Source organism: Mycteria americana, chromosome 20, assembly GCF_035582795.1.
Source record: "Mycteria americana isolate JAX WOST 10 ecotype Jacksonville Zoo and Gardens chromosome 20, USCA_MyAme_1.0, whole genome shotgun sequence".
NCBI classification, from domain to species: domain Eukaryota; kingdom Metazoa; phylum Chordata; class Aves; order Ciconiiformes; family Ciconiidae; genus Mycteria; species Mycteria americana.
In genome coordinates, this window is record NC_134384.1 from 4,659,103 (window position 1) to 4,685,100 (window position 25,998).

The 25,998-nt window shown below is 58.5% G+C and overlaps 1 protein-coding gene across 3 annotated transcripts in view; it reads right to left on the reverse strand.

Moving 5' to 3' along the window:
• Positions 1-527: 527 nt before the first annotated feature.
• Positions 528-25,998, reverse strand: part of GRM4 (glutamate metabotropic receptor 4) — a 53,860-nt gene continuing 28,389 nt past the window's right edge. The window contains exons 4-11 of one of the 3 annotated variants that reach the window (XM_075521810.1): positions 23,601-23,736; positions 21,030-21,184; positions 20,630-20,770; positions 13,226-13,426; positions 12,178-12,314; positions 10,659-11,594; positions 4,706-4,952; positions 528-1,352 (exon numbers count right to left, since the gene is read on the reverse strand). In XM_075521810.1, the coding sequence (XP_075377925.1) occupies positions 1,303-1,352; positions 4,706-4,952; positions 10,659-11,594; positions 12,178-12,314; positions 13,226-13,426; positions 20,630-20,770; positions 21,030-21,184; positions 23,601-23,736 (2,003 nt within the window). In that variant the 3' untranslated portion in view covers positions 528-1,302. The remainder of the gene's footprint in view (positions 1,353-4,705; positions 4,953-10,658; positions 11,595-12,177; positions 12,315-13,225; positions 13,427-20,629; positions 20,771-21,029; positions 21,185-23,600; positions 23,737-25,998) is intronic. The other 2 variants (XM_075521811.1, XM_075521812.1) reach the window with 2 other exon arrangements.

A 25,998-nucleotide genomic window follows, 5' to 3' on the forward strand; every position in this document is an offset into this window, starting at 1 on the left:
GCAGGAAGGGCAGAGCTGCTTTTGCTAGCTGCTAACTCCCTAATTACCCCAGGCTGGTCCTGATGGGGAGGGTGGAGCTGGCCCTGCCCCTGATGGGGAAAAAAACCAACCCTGGAAAATCCTTTCCTCTCTACTCCATCCCTCCAGCCTCAGCCCACACCTTGGGGAAGAGCAAAGGAGGAGGAATCGGCCCTTTCTGCCCCAAATCCTGCCCCAGCCCCTGAGCCCTGGGGCGTTACAGGCTACAGCGTATGCCCAAATGCGCTGTGCCAGGGTGATGCTGAGCTCTCCTCTGCCTGTCCCATCCCCTCACAAGGACCTCATTTGCAGCAGGGTGGCCTGGAGAGGAAGGACACCAAGCCCCATCCCGTCCTGGAGCCCTTGGCCACCCAAAACCTTCCCCATCAGCCGAAACCAAGTCACCTCCTGGAGCCTGGAACGAACAGTCACCAAGAGGCAGCAAACGCTGAGTGCAAAACCATGGTCTTTTATTAGAAATCTCCTTGTATAAAAATGATCATGCTCTACACAGTCATCGAATAATTCATAAACATCCAGGCACTGAACTTTGATTTTTTTCTGTGTTTTTGTTTTTTGACTGGTCAGTACATAAAGCAGACATATTTCAATCCATATGGTCATCACATACATTAATTAACCACCTATAGAAATCAGCACTTTGAACACAGTCTAGGTTTTATTTTATTTTGTCGTCTGTTTTTTATTTAAATTTTACGTATTAATATTTATTTTTCCTTTTTGCAACATATAGAATTTGGTAGGATAGGGGAGAGAGAGTGAAGAGGGACGGAGGAAGACAGGAACAAAAGAAAATGGAGGATTAAAAAGAAAGAAAGAGAAAACAGAAGGTTCTGCACAACCACAAACAATCTCACAAAATCCAGAAAAGGGAAAGTGTTGGGTCTCTTTTTTTTTTTTTTTGCCAAGATACAGAAAAAAAAAAAACCCCAAAGACTTGCCGAAGTCCGTCACCTCTTCCCCGCGCTACGTCCCCCCTGCTCAACTGTTCCTCTTCCTCCGTGGGGAGACATGCATTGTCACGGTGGTCGGTGGTTTATTCTTATTGTTTCTTTTTTTTTTTTTGCTGCTGCTGTTGATCGCCATCTTCCCCGGGAGCTCTGCCCAGCGGCCCCACCAGGAGCGTGTCCCCCCCCCGCTGTCACCTCCCCATCCCGTCCAGCTCCCCCTCCAGCGCCCTGCGACGAGCGATGCGCCTCAGCTCCCTCCCGCGTCGTGGCATCCGCAGCCTCCCTCTATGCCAGGCAGTTGCGATCGCTGGAGCTAAATCGCGTGGTTGCTATAGCTGACGTAGGTCTGTTTGGTAGCCAGTGCTGGAAAGAGAGACAAACCTCACATGTATCATTAACGAAGTCCACCCTCCCTTTCTGGCTCCTGTCCCGTTACCCTGACCCGACTGTCGTGCCAGGAGATCCTGGCGGGGACGCGACATGGGGTTCGCTCACGGATCCGGCCATTGCCAGCACTCAGGGTCGTTCCCTGCGAGGGCACCGAGCTGTGGCAGAGGGGCTGAGCCCCGCAGCAGCCCTCGAGGGCTCTCTAAAGACAGTTCATCGCAAAGAGAGGCCCCGGGATGTGACATGAGCCATGGGGGATGTGTTCTCGGGCTCCTGTTCACCTCCCTCAGCGCCTTCTTACAGACAAACCCACAGGTGCTCCACGTTCCCAAAAGCTCAGCTTGCCCCAGCCCTGCAAGAGCACAATTTGGGGTCCAAGCTGGGCACCCCACACCCCTGCGTGCCGCTGCGTAGCAGATGGGCACTGCCAGCACCGGCCCCAGGTGGCACAAAGCCAGCCAGGCCGGCTGCGTCCCTCACCAAGGATCCCTGTGCCTGTGCTTGGGTGCTGGAGGAGCAGAGCACGTACGCTGCTGCCACCTCCCAGCTTCCCCAGACGCCCCAGCCCTAGGGACGGGGTTGGACACACAAGGAGAGGAGGCAGCAATGGCTACAAAGCCACCACACGTCCCAGACTGACACCAGGGGAGCCACAGCAAGGCCCAGAGCCAGGAAAACGCCAGATAGCAATAAATCCTCGTGCTCCCCGCAGGGCTGCACTGCTGCCTTTGGGCTCGGAGGCTGCAGCACATCGCTTGCTTTGAGCAGCTGCCACAGTTCAGGGAGAGGTGGAAGCGGCAGCTTGCAACGCCTCGGCTTGTCTCAGCGCTTCGGCCGGGCATGATGCTCTGCGGACATCCCACCATGAGGTCCCCAGGTGCCATGGGGCTCAGCAGACACACGGACACCCTCCAGCCAAGGACACGGACGAGCGCTGGGGCGGACGGCAAAGCCCAAGACACCATGAGCTGCACAAACTTGTCCTCTGCGGAGACCTTTCCCACGGCACCGCGCAGAGGGGACGCCCAGCAGCTCTCCCTCTGTCTGGGTGCCTCGCTGACATGTGAACCTTGCTGCAGGTTTCGGACTGGTATTCCCAGATAACAATTAGATAGGCCATAAGAAATTAGAGCTGACAGAGCTATTTGTTAGCTGCAATGTTTTCATAGCCGATCTGCCCATATCAAAGCCCTGTGAATTATTTATTCTGTTGTTTCTTTAAGGATACGTGACCTGCCAGCGACAGAGCGAAAAACGGCCCCTCGGCCCTGCGCTGACAACCCCACCGTGCCCCCTGCCCCCAGCGTTGATGCCATGCCCGGCTCCCTGCCTTGGCACACCTCAGGAGCGTGCTGCCAGCCCGGTTTGCGCTGAGCTCCCATATTCCCCATGCGAGACACATCGGAGCCGGAGATGCAGCAGACGGGAGGCTCGGCTCTCCCTGCTCCTGGCACGTACGATCCTCAGAGGCTCCTGCTGCGAGTCCCGCGGGGGAGAAGGATGCTCAGCGCGGCGGAGAGCATATGGGAATGTTTGGGTTCAGGTCCCAGACGAGGCGCTCGCTGCATCTGGGCCTCCAAGCCCTGCTGCAAAGCGAGTATCGGCCTTTAGCGCTGGCAGAGCCCTGGCCGGCAGCCGAGTGTGGCTGGAGGGAGAGAAGGTCACGCATGCACAGCATCACAGCCTGTGACACTGATGTTCTTGGGAGTCTGGCAGCAGGTGGCTCCCCAGGACAGGGCTGGCATGCTCCCGGCAAGCCCTTACCATGGGGAGCCCCCAGGTACCCCCAGCCTTGCAGGGAGCATCTCTTGCACAGACAAAATGGGGGTGACAGAGGGACCCCTACCGACTGCCGCATTGGGATAGGACCACAGACCACTCAGATCTGTGACAGCGGCTGACAAAAGCCCCCTCCAGCATGGGCGGCGAGGGGGGGTCTGACCGCGTAGTTGCCCTTCACAGTGCAGATAGGTAGATGAAAAAGTCTGTGCAGAGAAAAAGTCTATGCTTAGGGCCATGGTGTAGTGGTGGGCTGGGCAGTGTTAGGTTTACGGTTGGACTCGATGATCTTAAAGGTCTTTTCCAACCTATACGATTCTGTGATTCTGAGAGACTGCCTACGGAGAGGCACTGCGTGCAGAGCTACCAGCAGCGAGAGCCATTACACAGAGCGATGTGGATACGGAGGTTATACAGAGATGCCGAGGGATATTAAAGAGCTCAGGCTGGAAAGAGAGCAAGCATGGGATTACAAAGACAATCACAGCTTTCCGTGGAAATGCAGTTTGGTCTCCATCCCACTGACGCTGGAACCCAGAAACTCTGCTGGTACGTGAGGAACATTTGTATTTCCATGGGGTTTTCTTCAGATTTAGCCCAAATGGGATTTCCCTTCTCAAAGCACCCCAGCAGCATTGGCTCCAACCATTTCTTCCTCCTGCAAGGCTCTGTTTTTGGAAACCCAAATGCAGAACAGGCACGCACCCACTTTCCCAGGGTTTCCCGAGGCCCCAGCCTCTCTTCCCAGGGGAGCCCGGTGGCTCTGTCCCTGGGGCAGCCTTAGATCCAGCCTGGCCCCCGGCAACAGCCGCAGGCAGACAGCGAACACCTTTCCCCGTCAGCCACACCAGAGCCTTCCCGGGAGCAGCTCCGGGCACCCAGGCTGGGCTGCCATTAGGATCCTTCTCCGGGTGTTCGAGCAGATTTCCACGTGCCCCAGCCGGCATCTCAGCTAGCAGCGGCATGAGCGTGTCTCCAGCAGTTTTTCCCCTGCCACCCACCCCGCAGCATTTCCCATGGGACAATGCAAACAGGCCTGTGGAGGGATGGCAGCACCAGGAGCGATCCCAATCAGAGGGAGGCAGGACACGTCCTGTCTCAGCTACGTGGCTGCGGTGATGGAAAACGGCGTTTCTTGGGTGGGAATAAATTAACGAAGGGGGAATCTCCCCTGCCCACAGACAGGAGATGATGCTGTCCCCTTACCGAGAGCCAGGAATCCCTGCTCGTGCCCCGGCTGGAGCGCAGCTAACCGGAGCACACCTCCCTCCTCGGGGTGGCTTGGGGCACGGCAGGGAGCAGAGTGGCCCCCAGCCCACGAGATGCATCCCTTCCCACGCTGCCCTCGCTCCAGGGGGATGGTGGGCCAAGCCATGGGGTAGGAGGGAGCTGAGATGTCCCTTTGCCAAGGAGCAGCACTGCTGGCGTTGTTTGCGCCCACGGAGGACGACGCGGCTACAGCCCACCAGCTAGCCAGGGCTTTGGGCTTCCCAGCACCATGTCGGTCCCCGGCAGGACCAGCTCCCCAACCTCGCGGCGAGCCACGTTACCTTGTGTTTCCAGATTTTCGCAGAGCTCTGATTTGGCCTCTCCGTTGGGTCGGAAACCTCCCTTCTGAGAGAACTTGTTGGACATGGTGGCCGCCGTCACCACCGCCTTGAGGCTCCGCTTGCGCTTGGGGACGTTCTGCTCCGGGTGGAAGAGGATGATGTACACCTTGGGCATGTAGAGCATGCCCAGGGACACCGAGGCACTCAGACTCACCGAGATGGTGAGCGTCGTGGTCTGGATGTACATCTGCAAGACACAAGGGCACGAGCTCTGTAGGATCCAGAAAGGGACAGCTGGGAAAGGAGGAGGGGAAACAGGGGAACATGGAAATGTTTGGATTAAATAAATGAAGGGGTGGAGAGCCAGGGTTGGAAATGTTGGCAGCATTGGATCTTAAACATCACGCTCGACTTGTGGCATGGGCCAAGGTGCACCTGGAGAGGCCTTCGGCTCACTTTTGCTGTTTCCCCACCTGCAAACACGGGGAGGCTGTGCCAAGCCCTCCCAGCACTCACGCATGCTCCGGCAGCAACCTGCCAGCACCCCAACTCAAAAACACCACCGGAGACGGAGCCCCCGCGCCCTCTTGACCACCCCTCTCTCCTCCTCCCCAGTACTCGCAGCACGCTCCACCAGCCTCAGGGCGGGAGCTCTGATGCTGCAGTGATGGGCACAGCAAGGACACCCACTCCCAGGGCCCGGCCCGGGGCACCCCCGGCTCCCCCATCTCCCTTCAACAGGTAATTCCCATTCCCCAGCTGGCTCCCTGGGCCGTTGTCATGTAAGTCACATATTACACACTGACGTTGCCTTTCTGCAGTCAAAACTAATTTCACGCTCACTGTCCAGGACTAACAGTGACAGATGTTTTGCAAAATGAAAGCCCATTAATCTGACTGTAGAATAATCCATTTTTCTATGGAAAGCGTTTGGCAGGCTCCTCACAAGCCGGGGGCATCTGAAGCAGGCGGCAACGGGAGGCGAAGAGACCCCCTCCCTCCGCCCATGCCCTCCTCTCGTCCCCCCGAGCAGCACGGGAGGCCGGGCGGGCAAGCCCCTCCGTGAGCATCCCTGCTCCGTCAGCATCCCTGCTCCCGGCACAGGGCTCCGTCCTCTCCAGCATCCTCTCCTCTACCGCATAGCTCACTTGTTGGGTCTCTCCAGGCTGAGCAGGGAGAGGGCTCTGGGTCTTCGGGTGCCTTTGCACGCACCTTTTTTTCTTTTCTAGCTGTGCTCAGATGCCGGGGCTGTTTTGCATGTTGCTAACAAGGTTTTAGAAGGAGCCTTGAGGTAGTTTCTGAACGTTATCCCATGGCTCAGTCACAGCGTGGTGTCCGGAGTTTCTTCTGCAGTTGTTTCACGCATGGGATTTAGTGCCGGGCAAGGTGGCAGGACTTGGAGGAGCCAGGGGAAGCCTGGGGGCTGCAGCGTCAGCGAGGCCAGGGGGTCCCCACCTCCCCAGCTGCACATGCTTAGCTTGGGGGCTCACTTTCTGGAGTCAATAGAGCAAAAAGGTGAGCAAGGACAGCAGCTGAGCACAGAGGCTCTACACGGCTCCCTTGGGACAAGGTGCATAGAAGCAGCTCCGACCCATGAGCGAGGGCCAGCGGGAGGCTCCCGGCCGGGGCTGTCATCCCGCCCCAGGACCTGCGGGTCCCAGGTGTGACCACGCAAAGAAACATTTCACTCTCTTCTCCTGCTTCAGAAACAAATGCGCAGGTCCAAAAGTGTTTCAACTCAAGCCAAAAGGAAGAAAGCAACAAAGCTTGTTCTGAGTCAACCAAAAAGTTTTGTTTGTCCCCAGAATAAAACCTATTGCTGTCACATGCACTGGTTTGTTTGTTCCACCTTCTCTCTATATGCACGCCAAGTCAATCTAGGCAGTTTTTGGAAATAAAAATGTCATTTCATCAAGGAAAGTCAAAACATATCTCTGTGCCAGAATATCTGCTCTTGTTCTATTTTTCCTTTTTTTTTCCTTCTTTTTTTTTTTTTATTTTCTCCCACTGAAACTCTCCAGACGTTGCCGCAGGTGTCCTGGACTGCAAGGACCAGACTTGCTGGGAATGAGGGCAGCACTGGGATGCCAACTCCAGGCACCCCAACCCCTGTCCCGAGGACCGGCACAACTCGGCTCGGCTCCAGCGTGACACCCCGTGGGACACGGCTGAGGCTCAGCAGCCCTTCACCTCCCCGGCTCCCCCGCCTGCCCGCCCTCCTGCTCCTCAGCAGATGCCTTTTGGAGGAGCCTCACTTTTCAATCCAGCAATTTCCATATTTCCTGCCTCTGCAGCGACTCCCACCCGGGACTCGGAGGCGTTTCGGCGAAGAGGGAGAGAGCAGCCGAGCTTCAGCTCAGACAAGACGTCTCCGTGCATCCTTCCCCCTACGTGCCTGGGTCGGGGCTCCAGCCCCCAGCGCCGCCGGGGACTCCCCTCCGCCCAGAGCCCGGGCAGCCCCAGTGGCACCAGCTCCAGGCTCCCCGCACTCCCCAAACCTCTTAGCCCTCCTCAAACCCCTGCAGCACTTTTGGGGTCTCACAGGGCCACCGTGGCTACCTTCACCCTGATGACGCATTTGCCGGAAACGGCCCCATTTCCTGCGGCCCGCGCTAACCTCCACAGCTTCGCATCACGCCGCAGCAAGCCCCTTTGCAGCTCAGAGAGAAATATTTTTAGCCTGGAGTCTAACCACAGCCACGAAGCACTGCACAGTTAACCTTTTGCCACATCAAAAAATGACCGTTTCTCATGATTTTGGTTCCTACTCTCTTAATTGCTTTCCAACCCAGGACCCCACTTTGCCCCTCTGTTAACAACACTTGAGCTTCCTCCAGAGCCTTTTGAGGTGTGCACTGCAGTTATAAAAGAAGTTACAGCTCCCGGTTCAGCAGCATCCGCTGCTTCGTGGATAGGATCAAAGAGCACAGCCTGTCTCTGACTCAGGGTGATGACGCTGCACCGAGGGACCGCAGCAACCCTAAATGACCCAGCACAAGTCCCCAAACCCGCCGCTGTGCCCAGACTTGCCCCAGGGCTGAATGAGCCCGTCCTGCACAGCTTGGGTTTGTCCCAGGGCGAATCTCCGCCGTTAATTGGCAACCCCCCGTCTAAATCCAGGCCTGACCCAGCTATGAGAGATTTTGCACCGCCGCGGGTGCCGGGGAAGGGAAAACCCGCTCAGCCCTCATCCAGCGCTGCTAAACAAACCACTGGACAGTCCTCCTCATTCCTTCCTCTCTCCCTCTTTTCCCTCGCTGAAAGCAAATGTGATAAACAGAGAACCAGACAATGACACCGCTGTTCAGCTGCCGCCTTATCAGCGCAGGAAATTGTCTCTTTCTTTAGATCCTCTGTTATTGCTATTTCTGTAATCCGCTGGGATCGGCAGGGATAAGAAGTTCTTTTGAGAAAAGGCTTGGGGGACTTGTTATAATAAGATGCCACCTCCATGCAAAGTTGTAGGCACGAGGTAAGCAAAATAAAATAAAAATGGAGATTTTTATCCAGCTCCTCCGGACCACGAGGCAGCCTTGGCCGCAGGCTCAGATGGGGTTGGGGCAGAGGTGCCGGGCGGCGTTTGGAGATGTGGGTCTGCCCCACGGCATCCTCGGGACTCGAGCAAAACTCCAGCCGTGCTCTCTGGGGAGAGCAACGGCCTGGCCAATGCTCTTGGTTTTTCTTTTCCCGGGTGCGCTGACCCTCCACGGAGCCCAGCGGGGCCTCGGTCCCGGCAGCAACGGGGTGAAGGCGAGGGGATCTCTGCCCCACTGAGCAACCCGGGCAGCACCAGCACCACCGTGGGGTGCCACCAATGCCGATACCCCCCATTTTCATCCCAAGGACGTGCTCAGAGCCGGATCCTCTGTACAGGTTGTGTAATGACACCTTTTTGACCTTTTTTTCCCCAAGACTGCAAACCAGCAGCTAAAGCCTCGAGGCGGTACCAAGCACCCCATTCCTCCGGCCGCCCCTTTGAGCCCATCCATTGCCCTTCAGCCACGGCCTGGAGACTCTCAGAGCTCACATCCCACGGCGGCGTGGCTGAGCCAAAACACCACAAACCCCTCCCGGGATCGCTCAGCGGACGCCACGGCAGCAGCAGGCTTTGAGAAAGAGAGCTGTGTCCAAGGGGAATTGGGAACATCACTTTTTCCACCTCTAATCAGCTTGTTAGCAGCCTAATAACAGAGAAGCCCTGCACATTACAAGCCCCCGAAGTGAGGCACAGCCTATTGTCGAATTGCTGCTTGACAGCCAGCTTTCGGCAGCCCTAAATTATCCCATGACAAGCTGCAGTGAAGAGGTGAGCAACCTTGCGCATAATCTACAATCATTATCATTTCCATCTTTATTACCCACAGTATGCCGAGCACATTAAGGAGGCTTTAAGGGAGCTTTTGTTTTGCAATAATTTCTTAAAAAACCTGCTTTCTTGTTAGTATCTCCCCTGCCATCTCATCAAAATGGAAATGCTGCAGAAGGCTCCGTTTATTTCCTTTAATTCTCCTTCACACTTCTAGCCAGCACGGGCTGGCTCGGTTGAGACTTTTTGGTTGAGCCAAGGTTAAAGGTGCCTGTGCAGACCCAGCCTCCTCGAGCTCCGGGGTTTCATGCTCTGAGCAGAGACAGCTCTCCAGGACACGTGTGAAACTCTGGTGTCCACAGCAAAAAGATCTCCTGGTCTTTCCCAGCGAACCATCCCCGGCCCTTTTGCAATAGGTGTTTCCAAAACACGTGGCTTCAGCGGCTCAGCATCATGGGGGACACGTTCGGGGGAAATTATCCCAGTCGTGATGGGTCCAGAGAGGGAATCCGGGCGCTGGGTCACCCCGGGGATTTCCAGGGAATAGCAACACTGAGGTTTATTTGTCACAGGCAGCTCCGGGCTGGCAAGCAGTTTGCATTTAACATAAATGCAGTTCGTGTTTTGGCTGGCAGGCAAAGGGGATTTGGGTCTCATTCATGAGATTTTTTTTCTTCTTTGTTCTCACTCCCTCTCACTTGAGCACAGAGCTTCGTCTGGGCTGGCCTCGGTCCCGTGGGTACCGGCACCGGGACCACCCTCCAGGAGCCAAGGACGGGGAGGAGGACAGACAGACAGGTTGTTTCACAGCACAAATCCACCTCTGGGATTATCTGGCCTGGCCTCATCTACACTGTGTGCAAAGTCACATTTGGAGTGGCAGGGGATGCTCGCTCCCCAAGCCCCTCCGTGACACAGAGCCGCTCCGCTCCCCCCGCAGCTCTGTGCCACCCTGCCCGCCGCTGCTCAGCCGAGCAATTTGTCGTCGGTGCTGTGTTGCCAAACACAGAGGTGTTAATTAAAATCACAGCGAAACGGTAATCGAGTGAGAAGCCGCAAGCTGCCGCACGCCCCGGCGAGGGAAGGAGTGTGCCAGGGGGTTGCTCTGCTCTCTCTCCTTTGCCCTTGCCCCCTGCTAGTTCCAGCTCTCGGGGGTTTTGGAGGGCCCGTCCGTCTCTCCAGCCTCCGTCACTGACCCAGCACTGGGAAAAGGAGCCAGCTGGGCAGCGCTCGGTCCCTCTTCCATGCAGAAATGGTGCTCGTGACACTGGGGGCCTGGATCTGCCCTGGGCACTCGTCCTCCCCCAGCCCGCGCGGCAGCAGCCTGTGCTGCCCACGGCTACCCTGTCCGGAGAGGGGCAGCGGGGCCAGAAAACCAGAGGGAGAGGGAAGAAATGAAACAGGAAAGCCAGAAAGGGAAGAGTGAGGAAAACACAAAAAATGGGAAAAGGAGAATGGGGTTGGAGGCAGTGGTCTCTGCTCCCCGGTAGAGCAAGAGGTTTGCAAACCAACGCTTCCCACCACGATTCCCAAGCCGGCAGGACCGCAGAGAAGCACCCTTCCTTGCTTAGGACACGTCAGCCTCTCTCAGCCCCCTTCCTCGCAGCCCACATGGTCACCAGCCAGACCTCTCCCCTCCTCCCTTACCTTTTCCGCTGACTGCGACGTCCCAAAAAATATAGGGATGAAGGCTAACCACACAATGCAAGTAGTGTACATGGTGAACCCGATGGGTTTGGCTTCGTTAAAGGTCTCTGGGACCCCGCGGGTCTTAATAGCATACACAGTGCAGGTGACCATGAGAAGCATGCTGTACCCAAGCAAACAGATGAGGGAGAGGTCCGAAATGTCACATTTGAGGATGCCCCGGGCAAAGTGGGGGTTTGTAGTCCGCTGGTCCTCGTAGTCAATGACAGAGTGGGACGGGTCCACGATGAACCAGATGCAGACGCCCACGAGCTGCAGCGAGATGAGGCTGAAGGTGATGACCAGCTGGGAAGCAGGGCTGATGAACCGGGGGGCACTCACCGACTTCTTGCCCTGCTCGAAGATGCGGTAGATGCGGTTGGTCTTGGTGAGCAGGGCAGCGTAGCTGATGCTCATGCCGAGCCCGAGGAAGATGCGTCGCAAGGAGCACGTGCTCAAGTCGGGCTCGGCGATCATGAGGAAAGTGGTGGCGTAGCAGAGGAAGATGCCCGTCAGCAGGACGTAGCTCAGCTCCCGCCCCGACGCCTTGACGATGGGCGTATCATTGTAGCGCACGAAGGTGACCACCACGAAGAGGGTGGCGATGATGCCCACGATGGCGATGAAGACGGGCACCACCGCCCAGGGTGAGCTCCACTCCAGCTTGATGATGGGGATGGGGGTGCAGCTGGTGTGGTTCTCGTTGGGCCGCTCGTTGAAGTGGCACCGCTTGCAGTGGAACTCGTCCAGCTGGTACTGGTAGCCGTCGCAGCGCTCGCAGTGCCAGCAGCAGGGAATGCCCTTCACCAACTTCTTCCGCTCGCCCGGCTTGCAGGGCAGGCTGCAGATGGAGCTGGGGAGCTGGCTCCCGCCCCCCGGCCACAGCATGCTCTCCACCTGCGGGGCAAGACCACAACAGCCCCACTGATGCTCAAGCTGGGCATCTGCCGAGCATCCCTGGGGCACGGGGGGATCCCCCCCTCTGCTCACGACAGCGTTGCTCGCATCCGGCCCCTGGCCCCATCAGTACCTCCCGTGAAGGACCCCAGCCCTACCCAGCATGGGGACAGGGAGAAGGTGAAGCTCTCCATTGGCCCTTTGGGAAGATTCAACACCAGAAACCCCAAACAAAGTCCCTCTTTCCCTGGGAAAACCCCCTCTGCTCTGTTCTGGCTTCTCCTTCCCTTATCAGAGCTGCAAAGTCGGATGCCCAGAGCCTGTGGGATACGGGCACACATGCTGATGGGGGGTCACCGTGGCTGAACCTCAAGTGTGTACTTGGGGGACACCCTCCCCTCTGACACCCCCCCCCCCCCCCAAGTTTTGCTGCCTAACTTTGCACCCATGGGCTCCCTGGCTCCCAGCCAGGTTTGCTACACCCTGCGTGGCTTCAATGGGTGCAGGAGAAATCTGCAGGACCTTCCCCTTGGCACGGACCACGCATGGCCGTGCCACGGCACCAGCCAGCCCCCAGCCTTACTTTTAGGTGGAGGTGGTCGGTCCATTGCCCGATGACTTTGTACTCGGGAGTGGAGTTCCTGATCTGGTACTGGTAGATGTCATAACGCCCCGGCGCGTCTCCGTTCTCGTTGAAGGTCACGGGAGTCCCGGCAATGCCTGCAAGAGAGGGAGGGCTCAGCACCCGCAGCACCCGGCAGCACGGGGTGCCCTGGGTGACGGTGTCGAAGGGGGCTCTGGTTTGATGCTTCGCCCTCGGCGTGGGGTTTCTCACTGCTGAGAGTGCCGCAAGCTGCCAGGACGATGCCAGTGCGGGCACAGGGTGGAGGAAGCAATTGGGGAAAAGAAAACCAACCCCAAACCCAAGGTGGTGCGGGGACCTTATGGTACCAACCCACCGCCCTCCCCGGAGCCGGGGCTTACTGAGCGATGCCAGGCACCGAGCGCTGTCACACCAGCCAGTTTACTGCTTCTTTTAAAAAAGGGGGGGAAAAGCAGCTTTAAAGTTAAATCAAGTGAACTGTGCAGATAAACACTAATGAAAGGAAGGAAGAGAAAAATCAAGCAAGAGGGAAAAATAAATAAAAGAGACACTACAGAGGAGATCACAGAGTGGAGATAAATAGAAGTAATAAGGAGGACAAGACAGAAAATGTTTATTAAGGAGATAGAGCAGAGGAAAAGATGCGTTTCCAGAGGAGATCTGAAGACAAGGACACAGCAGCGTGATTCCGTGGGACCTCTGCCAGCCGTGATGCGAGGAGGTGGCGGGGGGAGCGGGCGAGGGGAGAGGCCGGGCAGCGCGGGCAGGCAGGACGGCAGGGTGCGGGCAGGGTTGCTGCCGGGTTACTCTCCAAAGGCTCCCCGGAGACGTGGAAGCTCAGACCTCCTCATCTGTTGATCTGCTGCAAAACCACCCCGTCTTTGCACCCTGCATTTGCAGCGCGGCGGGTGCCAGATGGTAACGCGAATAAATTGCGGGTGCCGCTGTGTGACCCATAACGGGGGACAACCTGAGACACCCAGCCCCACGGGGCCGTTCCTCCCCACCGCCCCGGGGATGGACAGACCTGAGAAGTTGACGTTGCGGATGTACTTGAGCAGCTCCATGCCGTCCACCGGGTCCATCCTGGGGCACAGCCCCACCTTGCCGGGGCAGAGGTTCTTGTGCATGTTGTGCAGAGCGTGCCCCATGGCGTAGACGGCATCGATGACAAACTGAACCTTGCCCTCCTGCTCGTACGAGGAGTCCTGGCCGATCCGCTCTCGGTCTGCGGATACACGTAAAGCGGGGCTGCCATCTCCCTGCCATCCCAGCCGTGCCCCACAGGGATATCGCTGCCGCAGCCGAACCCTTGCGAACGAACCCATTCATCCCCAGGACTGAAGCAGCCAGAAAGTCCAACCCCGTTCCCAAAAATACAAACCCATCAGTCAGCCGGAGTGCCTCTTTCCCAGCGGGAAGCTTACGCTACCTAGGCGTGCCCCAGGAAGGAGCAGAAATGCCTCTCAAACACCACCAAACTCCTCCCAAAACAAAACCCACGCTGCAGATAACACAAGCCCAAGGCATCGGCTGTGTCTGCAGGGACTCGAGCCTCTCCGCCAGCTGAAAGTCCTCCTGTCACCTGTGTGTCCCTTGTCCGGAGGGGTCAGGAGGGACAGCACCGGGGGACGCTGTGGCTCTCACCCCAGCCCCTCTGAGCAGCACGCCAGGAAGGTTTGGGGTACGTGAGGTGGCCTCTGTGGGCAGGAGGAGGGTGACATGCAGCCAAAAAAACATATTAACTGGGGAAATATCCAACCGACCTTCCTGTAATGCCTTTCTGAAAATGTGGGTGCACTTCCAAGAGCCCTCGGGGTGTCACGTCCCAGTGCCATGGGACATCCCCGCACTCCCAGGTCCCCAGCGGGACACGGGCTGGGCTCGGTCGATGTCCCATCGTCACCCCCGTGGGCTGACCGCCTTCATCTTGCCAGGAGCTCCCACCGGCTCCGTCTCTATCAGCGGTGTCAAGGGGCCACCCAGGCAGTATCCAACACCGGCTGCATGTCCTCCGTCACATTCCCGAAGCCTCCTGTCACCCCGCTCCCCTCGTCACCCCCCGCCTCCCTCCCACCCCGCTGACCCTGCAGCCCTTTGCAGCCTCCCCGGCCATCCCGGCTTGCAGGATCCTGCAAGGATCTGGTAATTACCGGCGACAGCTGCCTGCCTCTCCTGTCATAACCGCCCTTAATGGGACTAGAAACATGTTAATCATTTAGCAAAAGACACCGATTAATGTAGCACGCTGTTAATTACGGCTAAGAAAGCGTCTCCCATGGGGCAACGCCGCGTCAGAGAGCCACGGCCTCTGCACCTCCATCACCGCCTCTGCGGCACGGCCGGGCACCCCGCCAGGCCACAGCTCCTTCGGCAACAGCGAAAGGGAAGGAGGATTTCTCAGGGAGCCGAAGGCACGGCCTTCATCCTCTGGAGAGGCAGAGGCATTCTAGAAAGCCATCCAAGGGTGGCCAAAATTAATTCTGGCTCCTCCGTGCAAGGATGCTCCCTGATGCCAGGTGGGGATTTAGGGCGACTGCAGGGGACCGGGACACCCAGCCTGTGCAGATGGGGACAGAAAGGCACAAGCAAGCTGGGGTTGCTGATCCCCTCTCTCCCCGCCGCGGGAAGGTGGGACGAAGCCAGTGCCGGACACGGAGCAGATCTCTGCCGAGCGGGGATGTCCCCGAGGGCCACGCGCCCGGAGGTCCCTGTGCCGGGACAGAGAGTGAAACGTGCCGCTGACAAGGCACTAAAGCAAACTGATAGCGAACTGACCACAAGAACAGATGATATCAAGGAGGTGAATTTATAGCCCATCCTTCAAAGTTATAAAAATGCTTTTGGACTACGTGAAGATTACTCATGCGAAACCCGTCAAGTTATCCTTTCTTCCACATTATTGACAAGGGCTATTAATCTTCTCCCTCAGCTTCGGGCCTTTCCCCGCGTTCATCTCTCAAGGCGCAGACAAGCCACTCTATCTTGTCAAGATAATTACCCATTAAAAAAAAGGGTGTAATGGACTGTCCAGGGGAGCCGAGCCCGCAGGGATGTCCCAGCCCAGATGCCACCTCCGCACCGTCCTGCCGCCCTGTGAGCCCAGGGGACGCACGGGACCCAGGACTCATCCCTTCCCGGCTCCTCAGCTTCCTAGCAGGCACCTCAAATCCCACACGGGTCCCAGCAAGTAAAATACAGCCCGCTGTAATAACACGGGCTGCGGTGGCTGGGTTTTCCTCCCAAACATCTCTCTGGCTTGCGGCGAGCAGCGTCAGCCCGGTGCGGTGGGAGAAGCCAGCTCCGGTGCCAAAGCTGGGCCGCCGCAGATAAGCCGGCGTCTCCGGGGCTGTCCGTCAGGCACCTTCACAGAATCACAGAATCCCAGAATCGTATAGGTTGGAAAAGACCTTTAAGATCATCGAGTCCAACCGTAAACCTAACACTGCCCAGCCCACCACTACACCATGTCCCTGAGCACCTCATCCAAACGTCCTTTAAATACCTCCAGGGATGGGGACTCAACCACTGCCCTGGGCAGCCTGTTCCAATGCTTGATAACCCTTTCGGTGAAGAAAAATTTCCTAATATCCAGTCTAAACCTCCCCTGGTGCAACTTGAGGCCATTTCCTCTTGTCCTGTCACTTGTCACCTGGGAGAAGAGACCGACCCCACCTCTCTACCCCCTCCTTTCAGGCAGCTGTAGAGAGCGATGAGGTCTCCCCTCAGCCTCCTTTTCTCCAGGCTGAACAACCCCAGGTCCCTCAGCCGCTCCCCATCAGCCTTGTGCTCCAGACCCTTCCCCAGCTCCGTTGCCCTTCTCTGGACACGCTCCAGCCCCTCAATATCCCTCTTGTAGTGGGGGGCCCAAAACTGAACACAGTATTCGAGGTGCGGCCTCACCAGTGCCGAGTGCAGGGGCACAATCACTTCCCTAGTCCTGCTGGCCACGCTATTTTTGATAGCGCACTGACCTTGCCGCGCACTGACCTTTGCACCTTGCCGCAAACCCCGGCTGCTTTTTGCAGATGGGAATTAGGCTGGTGCACAGAGGGGGCAACATGGAGCAGAAAGCCGAGGCTCATTCCCGACATGGAGACGATAAATCTCCGCCAAACTCGCAGTAGATTAGGGCCGCAAAAGGGATGTGACCCCGCTGATTATAATAGCAGGGTCATGCATTGTTCTACAGGGCTGATAATTAATTTTCAAGTGCGTGACGAGCCTCTGCGGGCACCCCTCAGAGGACGGACGCAGCTATCTTCTCGAGTGGTGGATGAGACGGGATTAGCATCAATTCCCATCACATCGCCGGCGCCGGCTTTCGGCAGGAGTTAATCAAAATCGCTCGCAGTGCTGCTCCGGAGAGCTGGGGGACGGCGACGCCTCTGAATCTCCGTATCTCATGGGTGCTGGCGGCAGCACCCAGCACCCATCGCTGCGTTTTCGGGCTGGGTGAGCCCATCTGGGGAGCAGTGACTGTTCCCCCCAAGGGATGCTCGCCGCAAATATCTCCCTGCAACGAGGGCTTGAGCTGCCCTCACAGCGAGGCTGGCAGTGCCCGTCCGGACAGCCGGTGGAGCTGAAGGAAAGCCCAGCAGAGGCACTGCTGGGACGCTACTGCCCGCTCAGACCCGGCCTCGGTCAACAGGAGCCTTTCATCATCTTAACTACCAGGCAAGCAGTGCAAATCCTCCCCCGTCGGCCCGGCTGGGGCACGCTGTGCTGGAAAACAGCCAGTGCCACAAAAAACCAGCCACAAAAAACCACAAAAAATTAAGAAGAGACTGGAGAGAAGCGAAACAGAAAGGGAAAAGAATATGAAGAATCACAAATAAAGAAGGAAAATCAAATCAAAGCTCTTCTCCCCCCCGCCCACGTTGCTGCTCTGCATCTATCTGCAGCCTGGTCGGGTGGAGGTGAGCGTGCAGAGAAATCCCCAGCCCTGCTTCAAAGCAGAGTTACCATCCAGCCCTGCTAAACCAAGGCCATTAATTAGCTCTCCTGGAAAAAGAGGAGCCCGGAGGGCCCGGGAGCATCCTGCGGTCCCTGCGTGGGTGGCAGGTGGGGGGACGCAGCCCCGAGCCGTGCCCCGTCCTCCTGCCCTTGCCACCCCATCGGCCCGGCAAACCCGTGGCTGCCATCGGCTCCTCCGTCTCCGCTCGCAGCACCCCAGCACCTCCCCGTCTGCATCCGCACGTGTGTGAAGTATTAACAAAGCGGCGGCTGGCAGGATCCTTTCCAGCCCGGCCGGCCGGGCGTGAGCAGGGGCTGGCTCCGCTGCGGGAGCCTGCCCAACCCGGGAGGGTCGGGGACGCAGCCCGGCGGAGGGAGCTTGGAGGTGGGGAAGGATGCTGAGGAGATCCTCCTGCCAAAGCAGCTGGGAGACAGGTCCTGGCCTGATCCTGGTCCCAGCAGGACAGCCTGGGGATGGAGCGCACAGGTCCGGACGGGTGCTAGGGCTGGTCTCGGGGATAACACAAGCAGCTGCCAGCAGGAATCGCCCCAAAACCTGGTGCCCACCCCAGCCCTGGCCCCTCACCTTCCTCCCAGCTCTCCCATACGTGAACGAGAGCCATGAGCTGTCCTGCTCGGTGGTGGGACCCTTCGGTTTGGTTTTTGGGATGCAAAAGCAAGCAAAGCCGGCATTTCTCTGTGCATGTTGGGCTCTACCCAAACTTGAAGCTCATGGGGAAAGTCAATACAATTCCCTCTAGAAAACATCCCCAAATGGGACGTTTGCATAAGCCGTGCAAAGCACAGGAGCCCATGGAACTGCACAGGCAGGTTATTTGCTTCATCGTGCGTTATTTCCCCTCTCCATTTATCTGCCAAGCAAATGTTCGGGAGATAATTTATTTGCTGACAAATTCAGATAATTTAAAGACAGTTCCTAGGACATTTGCCACATCGTGGTTTCAGCTGCCTCCACTAATACCTTGGCCCTGAAATATTGCTTGTTTAAGTGCTACATTACTGTGAAGATGAAGAGATCAGCGGTTTGCAGGACCTGCTCATGCATTTCCTGGTGCTGGGGATTTCTTGATGCAATCGGGAAAGATGAGGAGCTCTCAGCTACCCAAGGCCACGGCCATGGGCAAGTTTTCTTGCATGCCCTTGCTGCTTACCAAGCTCACACCTATGCATTAGCCGCAAGACTACCTGGGGAAGCCGCAGCACTGGAAAGCCCTTGTGGGGACAGAGAGGTGTCCCCAAATCATCAGCTGAACATTTGGGGAATGCCAGCAAGGGAGAGGACGTGGAAGCACCATCCCTCATCCTCAGCGGTGAAAGCGGGGAAAAAAAAAAAAAACCCTTAATGATCAAACTTTCCAGGCACGGCCAGCTCCATCCGCCCGCCGGCACGCCACGGCTTCCACAGACACCCCTCCCAAGGGGATGGGGGGATGCGCAAATGTCCCCAAATCCTGCCGTGTCGCAGCCTGCGAGCCGCCGTGCCGTTATATGTCGTCAGCCGGTGCCAGGCAGGCAGTAAACCTCTCCCATCTCTCAGTAAACGTGTGCTGGTTTGGGCTGGGGTAGAGGTAATTTTCTTCACAGTTGCTAGTATGGGGCTGCGGTGTGGATTTGGGCTGGAAACCGTGTCGGTAACACCGGGACGTTGGCGTTGCTGCTGAGCAGGGCTTACACACAGTCAAGGCCTTTGCTGCTCCTCACCCCACCCCAGCAGGGAGTGGGCTGGGGGGCACAAGGAGCTGGGAGGGGGCACAGCCGGGACAGCTGACCCCAGTGACCAAAGGGACGTTCCAGACCGTATGGCCTCATGCTCAGCATAGAAAGCTGGGGAAGAAGGAGGAAAGGGGGGGATGTTTGGAGCGATGTGGTGTCTTCCCAAGTCACCGTTGGGTGACTTGGGTGTCTTCCCAAGTCACCCAACTTCCCAAGTCACCCAAGACACTTGGGTGTCTTCCCAAGTCACCGTTACGCGTGCCGGAGCCCTGCTTTCCTGGAGATGGCTGAACCCCTGCCTGCCCACGGGAAGGGGTGAAGGAATGCCTTGCTTTGCTCGCGTGTGCGGCTTTTGCTTTCCCTATTAAACTGCCTTTACCTCAACCCACGAGTTTTCTCACTTCTACTCTTCCGATTCTCTCCCCCGTCCCACCGGGAGGGAGGGAGCGAGCGGCTGGGGGGGGCTCGGTTGCCGGCTGGGGTTAAACCACGACAGCATGTCACCTCCTTGAGCCTCCAGCCACCCCCTCGGCAGCACCGTCAGCAAGACAGATCCCCTGCTTGCCTTGCGTGCTGCGTTAATCCCTACGAGCCTCTTTTAGCTGGAAACGCACGGTGGGGGGCGAGGAGGGGGGGGCCTGGGATCAGGCTCTGCCAGGACGAGGTTCCCTGCCTGCAGCGGCCAAGGGGCACATCAGCAAAGCAGTTTGCAACGAGACGCGGGCAAACACCGCTCCAGCACGTGCCCCGGGGCGATCACCTCCTCTCCGGGCACCCCTGCACCCTCCTGTGGGGCACCCGGCAGCACCCTCCCTGCGGGCACGGGCACGGGCACGGGCACGGGCACGGGCACGGGCACGGGCACGCTGCGGCTGCAGCCTCACTGCTGGCGAAGCAAGAGCCGGAGCCTGACCCTGCGCTATCAATCGGCCTCATTTCTCTGCGACCACCCCAGCTTTTAGCCTGCTCAGGTGAGACAGGAGCTGCTTGCAAGGGAGCGAGGACGCACCGGTGGCTTCGTGCCTTACACGGGACAACGGTGCTTCTGCCAAGCGCGCGATGAGAAAGAGGCAGTTGTCCAAATGCTGAGAAACAATGCAGGATTCAGCCCCAAATCCCCCAAATGTGGGTGGTTTTGTACGTGCTGAAGACGGGGCCAAGGGAAGGGAGACGTGCAAGAAGCGTGCGTGAGAGGGAGCAGCCCGGGGAGCTTTGCACCGGGACCTTGCCTTCGCGCAGACACAAACCAAGCAGGCTCCACAGGCTTCCTGGGTCACACACGCCACATCGGGGTGCACAAAAGCATTTTTGGGCAACATTCCTGTCCACTTTTAATAGCGAGCCGCCGCCGTCACGAGCCCAGCGGACACCCGAGCGCCCGCGCAGGCGAGCAGCTCTGCGTCGCCTACGTTCCCCACGCTGCAGAAGCGCTGGCGTTTCTCCAGCCTTCCCCAAATTCCCACCTGGCTTTGATGCTTAGTCCAAAAAAACACGCTCACAACCGACACCGCCACGCACACGCAGCATTAATTGCCACGTAGCCGCCTTGAGCTGGGCTGGCAGCTCTGGAGCAGCAAGGACGTGGCTGAGCTGAATGGCCATAAGGGGAAAGCAAGCGAAACTTTTCTAACGCCTGGCCCGTGCTCTCTGCCCTCGCCTTCACGTCCCTGCGCACCCCGTGCCATACAGCAACGCACACCCACAAGCCCCCGCTCGCCCGCAGCATCCCCGCAGCTCTTACTGGTGCACTTCTTGATGCTACTGCCCTTCTTCAGCGCGTGCCGGCTCAGCTTGCAGTGGAAATTTTCCTCCCAAAACTCGGCAAACCAGATGTTTCGGCGGTTGTTGTCCAGCGTCCTGCTGGAGAAGTAGCGGTCGAAACCTGCCCGGGGAAGAGGGGACGGAGGGGATAAATCTCCGGGATGGCAGAGAGATGTTTAACTTGGCCTAAAACTCCCCACAGGCAGAGGGGAAGGAGGGTCGCGTGAGCGATGGGGTCCAGGGACACGTCGGAGCGCGGTGGGTTTGCGTCCGCTCGCTCGGGCAAAGCTGCAGGCTGGAAAACCCACTCGGGATGCCGTTGCGGGGGGACAGCCGACCCAGGGGAGAGCTGAGGGAACCCACCGAGCGCAGCCCCTTACCTTTGACGGAGACCCGCTTGGGCAGGATGGTGACGGAGCCCTCGGCCACCTCCTCCAGGTGCAGGACCGGGGAGATTTTGGAGCCCCAGCTGTCCGAGCCCATCCAGATGAAGTGTCCCGTCTGGTTCGCCCTCTTGGCCGCCTCCAGCACCCTTCTGCGGAGAGAAGCAACAGGCGCTGGTGCTCGCTGGCACCGCGGGGCCAGGGCACCGACTTCGTGTCCAGCCCCACGGAAGCGGGGATGCTGGCACTGGGCCTATGCATACGGCCCCTTAATTACCCAACATCAGGAAAAAGAAAAAAAATCAGGTTATGCCGCAGCAGGCAGGAAAAGCAGCAGCACCGGAGAGCGCGCGTGTGCTCCCGGCTCCGATCAGCATTGCAAGGCATGGGAGAGAGCCAGCCAGTGCTGCCAGTGCCCAGGCTAGAGCTAAACTGGGCTCTGCTGGGCTCAACTGGGCAGCTGAGCAGCAGTGGAGAGCTGGAGATGCCATCCATCCTGCCAAGCATCCCTCATCGTGGCCAGACACTCAGCCGCACACGCTCGCACGCTCCACCGGCGCCAGCCAGTTCAGAAAATCTTAGTAGGTGGATGGAGTTTTCCTGGATCCGACCCTCCGGGCTCGTTTTTCCCAGGGCTCGCTGTCCCCTCGGGGGCTTGCGTGAGTCCCCAGCCCCGTGGGAGCGGGGCCCAGGGCAGCTTCGTCTCCCCGTCTCCCCGTGCAGCGAGGAGGCAGGTTTGTGACTCACCCCCCGCCGTCGGGAGCTGATCATTTCAAGTCCAGATGGTGTTTGAAACGCGTGATAAGGGAAAAAAAAAAACAAACCACCATACAAATCGAGCAGAGAGCGGAGACAAGACGGGATGAGGCAGGCGTGCTCTGGGAGCCGCGGGGCCAGCAAGCAGCCGGGGAGCCGTGCCGGCTGCTCCGTGCTCATCTCGGCTTGCCCCGAGCTCCGGGTGCATCCCGCCTCGGGGAGGTCAGCAAAGCCCACGTCCCGCTCCGAGCACAAGCAGCATCCGGTGCCTGCGGTCCTCGTGCGGGGCAGGATCTCCCCGGGGGAAATCAAGGACGTTCCCGTGAGATCAGTGATTTCCACCTGATCGGAGCCAGGCAGAAATTCGAGCAACAACCATCCCCGGACCGTCTTGCTCGGCAGCACGGCCCTGCGTGTTTCAGGAGAGGCAGCACACCATCGTCCAGGCTCTGCAGCCCAAGCTGGCACGAGGGTCGGGATCGTGGCAGCCTCCGTGCCCAGGCTAAACCCACGCTTACCCGGCCTGAGGTGGGTGCGCGTAAACCGCTGTTCAACCACTGTAACCACTGTGAAACCACTGTGAAACCCCCGTGATCCTATTTGGATGGGTAAATGTTTACAAACCCCAGTTAATGGGGTTTGCCATTTACACAGGGAGGTAAATCCCCCGTTCCTCACCACACACCCGCATAAATGTCAGGTTTGCAGACATTTCTATTAAGGAAGGAAAAAAGAAACTCGGAGCGTTTGCACATCTGATGTAAACTGATTTAAAATCGCAGTTTACCCACATTTACATAATGTTTGCTGATTAATAAATTAGATACTTAGGAAATCAGGGGTAGTTCCATGTGAATCATTCTGCTCCATAAACAACGGGAGCTGCAAGACGTCACTTCGCCTGCGGAGCAGCTCATCACCTCGAAGCGTGGCTGCGTCCCCAGCCCTGCTGGGGCGAGGTGGCGAGGGGGGGTCCCGAAGGGCCCCTCCGGACCCATTTTTCTTTCACGCTGGGGGCTGAGGCTGCACAGCCTGCCATGGATCCTGCCACGGCCGGCGCTCAGCGAGGCCCCATGCCAGCTCTGACCCAGCCTGCGAGCGGCGTGAAGCGGCTGGGTCACGAGAGCAGGGGTTTCCAAAGCCAACAGAAAGCGGATTTTTTCCTCCTTTAAGCTCCGCGTTGCTGTGGTTTGATGGCAGCGACATGCCAGGCGGCCACTCCGGAGTCAGCTGTGGTGGGTCCCTGCTGCAGACGTGTCCGTGCAACGCTGCAAGGTGCGTCCTCTCCCCGTTGCAGACACATCCGTGCCACGCTGCAAAAGGCAGCTGGGCAGGCGCATCTGCTCCACGTTGCAGACACATCTACACCACGTTGCAGACACAGCTACACCGCGTTGCAGACACAGCTACACCACGTTGCAGACACATCTACACCACGTTGCAGACACAGCTACACCACGTTGCAGACACATCTACACCACGTTGCAGACACAGCTACACCGTGTTGCAGACACAGCTACACCACGATGCAGACGCATCTACACCGCGTTGCAGATGCATCTACACCGCGTTGCAGACGCATCTACACCGTGTTGCAGACACAGCTACACCGCGTTGCAGACGCAGCTACACCGCGTTGCAGACACATATGCACGCTGCAGGCGTGGCTGGCTCCTGTTGCAGTGCCCGGCTCCTGCCATCAGCGTCCCACAGCCCACGCCCCGGCCAGCAGCACGCGTAGAGCACGTCGGACTCGGTGCGGGTGCCCTGAAGTGCGTTCCCCCCCACCCGGCCAGGCCAGCCCCTCCGCACCTGATATCGTCTTCGTTAGCGAAGATGATGACGGCCCGCGCGTGGGAGGTCTCCAGGAGGCGGCGGATGATCTTGTCGAACTCTCCCGGCTTGGGCTCCCGCGGGATCTTGACGGACTGGGCCACGCACACCCCCCCTGCGGCAGAGAGAGCCCTGGCACTGAGACACCCCCGCCAGTCCCCATCCTCCGGGGACGGCCCGTCTCCCAGGGCTCCTCGGCCCCACAAGAGGCAAACGGGGGTCTCCCCAGCTCACCTGCACTCCCACCCCAGTGAGGGGCTCGGCCCTGCACCATCTCCCACGGCACCGCACCATCTCTGCAGCCCACCGCCCCCAGAGCCCCCTGCCGCCGCCCAGCCCCCCGGGACAGGTACCCACGCCTTCCCCTTACGCCTCCTCTCCCCGGTCGCTGCCTTCACCGCTCCTCTCCCTCACAGCTCAGCCCTTCTGCGCCACCTTCCCTTCCATCCTGCATCTCCCTAGCTCATCTCTGCCTTCCACCCACTCCTCCTAGTACCTCTCATCTCGAGCCACAACCGCATCACGCCCCGGCCCCCCGACAGACACACGGTCCCGTTCCAGCGCCTCGGAGAGGGTTTGCCAGCCATGTCCGAGCACCAGCCCCTCCCCAGCCCAGGACTGGGTTTTGCAAAGGGCTCTGCACATGCAGTGGTCAAATACTGGCAAAACCAGCCCATGGGAAGAGGAGACGATGGGCTGCAGCCCTGGCACGAACCCTTTGCCCCCAAGACAGCAGCCTGGCCCTGCAAAGCGTTTTATTCCCATCCCTGCGGCACCGGCCGAGCTCCCAGCCCAGCTTTCCACGGGGCGATTGCAAAAGCAGCTAATTAAAATTAAAAGAGACGAGGGGAAGCAGGCAATTGGAAGAGTCCCCACGTACGGCTGCTGGGCTCCCAGCCTCCAGCTCCGAAAAGCCGGAGCTCTCCTGCTCCTGCATTTTTGCAGATGCCAATAAAAAGAGAGATGGGAGAGAAAATTAAACATTGCGGGACCTTCTGGATGTAATTGATGGTCTCAATTTGCATAGTAAATGACACGGCTGATACCTCGCCTGCCACTAAAAGATCCCAGCTTAAGCAAAGGTCAGAGTAATTAGCACACGGTGGCAGGGAGAGATTTCCCAGCTTACAGCCCTGGAGGGGAGCAGGGGGAGGACGGGACTGGGACGGGCGCTGAGGTGGAGGCCTCCGGGACGGGAGGCTTCGCTCCCTCCCGCAGGGCTGGAGGAAAACTGGGGCAATTTGGACCCTCGTAGCCTAACGAGAGGCGAGGGGGGGATCTCACGGGTGCTGAGCAAGCAGCAAGGGGGATGGCAGGGATGGGGATAACAGCATCTCCCAGCAAATACCCGCTGGCTGGGGGAGCATCTCCCACCCCGGCCCCAGCCACGGAGAGTGGGTTTTTTCAGGGTTTTTCTCCTGTGGTAAGAAATGGGGCCAATTTGCTGTTTGTTTCCCATATGGAGAGCCAGATGGATGGAGTGGAGGGAGTTGGATAAACAGACTCCCGGACAGACAGATCAGCCAGGCGAGACGGGCAGCAGCAGGCAGTGCCGGCAGGATGGGCACGTCCCTGCCCGGGGGTGCTCGGCCCCGGTCACCGCCGAGCCCCCGGCCAGGCCAGGGTGGCACCGGCTGTGCCGCCAGAGACGGCAGCTCCGGCTAAGGAGCCGGTGCAGCTTAATTACAGTTTCCATGGCAATAAAAGGAGAAAATCCAACAAAAGCAGCAGTTTGCAAACACGAGAGCCTTCCAAAAGCCCCGGCGCAGAGTCGGGCGGGTGCAGGCACGCACAAGTGACGGCTCGGGGCTGGCACAAGCGCGCGCCCACGTGCCAGCGAGCACCAACACCGCGAGGCTCCCATGCCGCCCGTGCTCTGCTCGGGGCTCGTGTGAGCGTGGGAAGGTGTGCGCCGTGCTGCCTGTCCCACCGCGACGTGTGCCCCTGCGCACGCGTGTGCCCCTGAGCGCGTGGCACAGGGACACGGGGGTTCCTGGCACGCACGTGGCAGCTGCAGCACCGGCCCCTTCCTGGCACGGCCAGAGCAAACCCGGCTTCGAGACTTTCCTAGGAGAGCGGCAAGGCTTTTCATTGGGGTCCTCCACAAGTGTTTTATGCCCCTCGCAGTGGCTTTGAAGGTCCCCAGGGTCCCGTGGCACTTGCAGGGGCAGCAAGTGGCCTCAGGTGAGCTCGTGGCAGTGACCGGCTTCTTGTACGTATGGGAAGAGAGGGTGGCAGAGTAGACTGGCCCATAAATAAATAAGAAAGGAGACTAAATCGATGGCAATTCAGAAATGACCAAGTTACTCGGCAGCTCCGTTAAATCAAACTAACGAGGAACGTAACAAAAAAGGGATATGGGCAATTAGAACGTAAT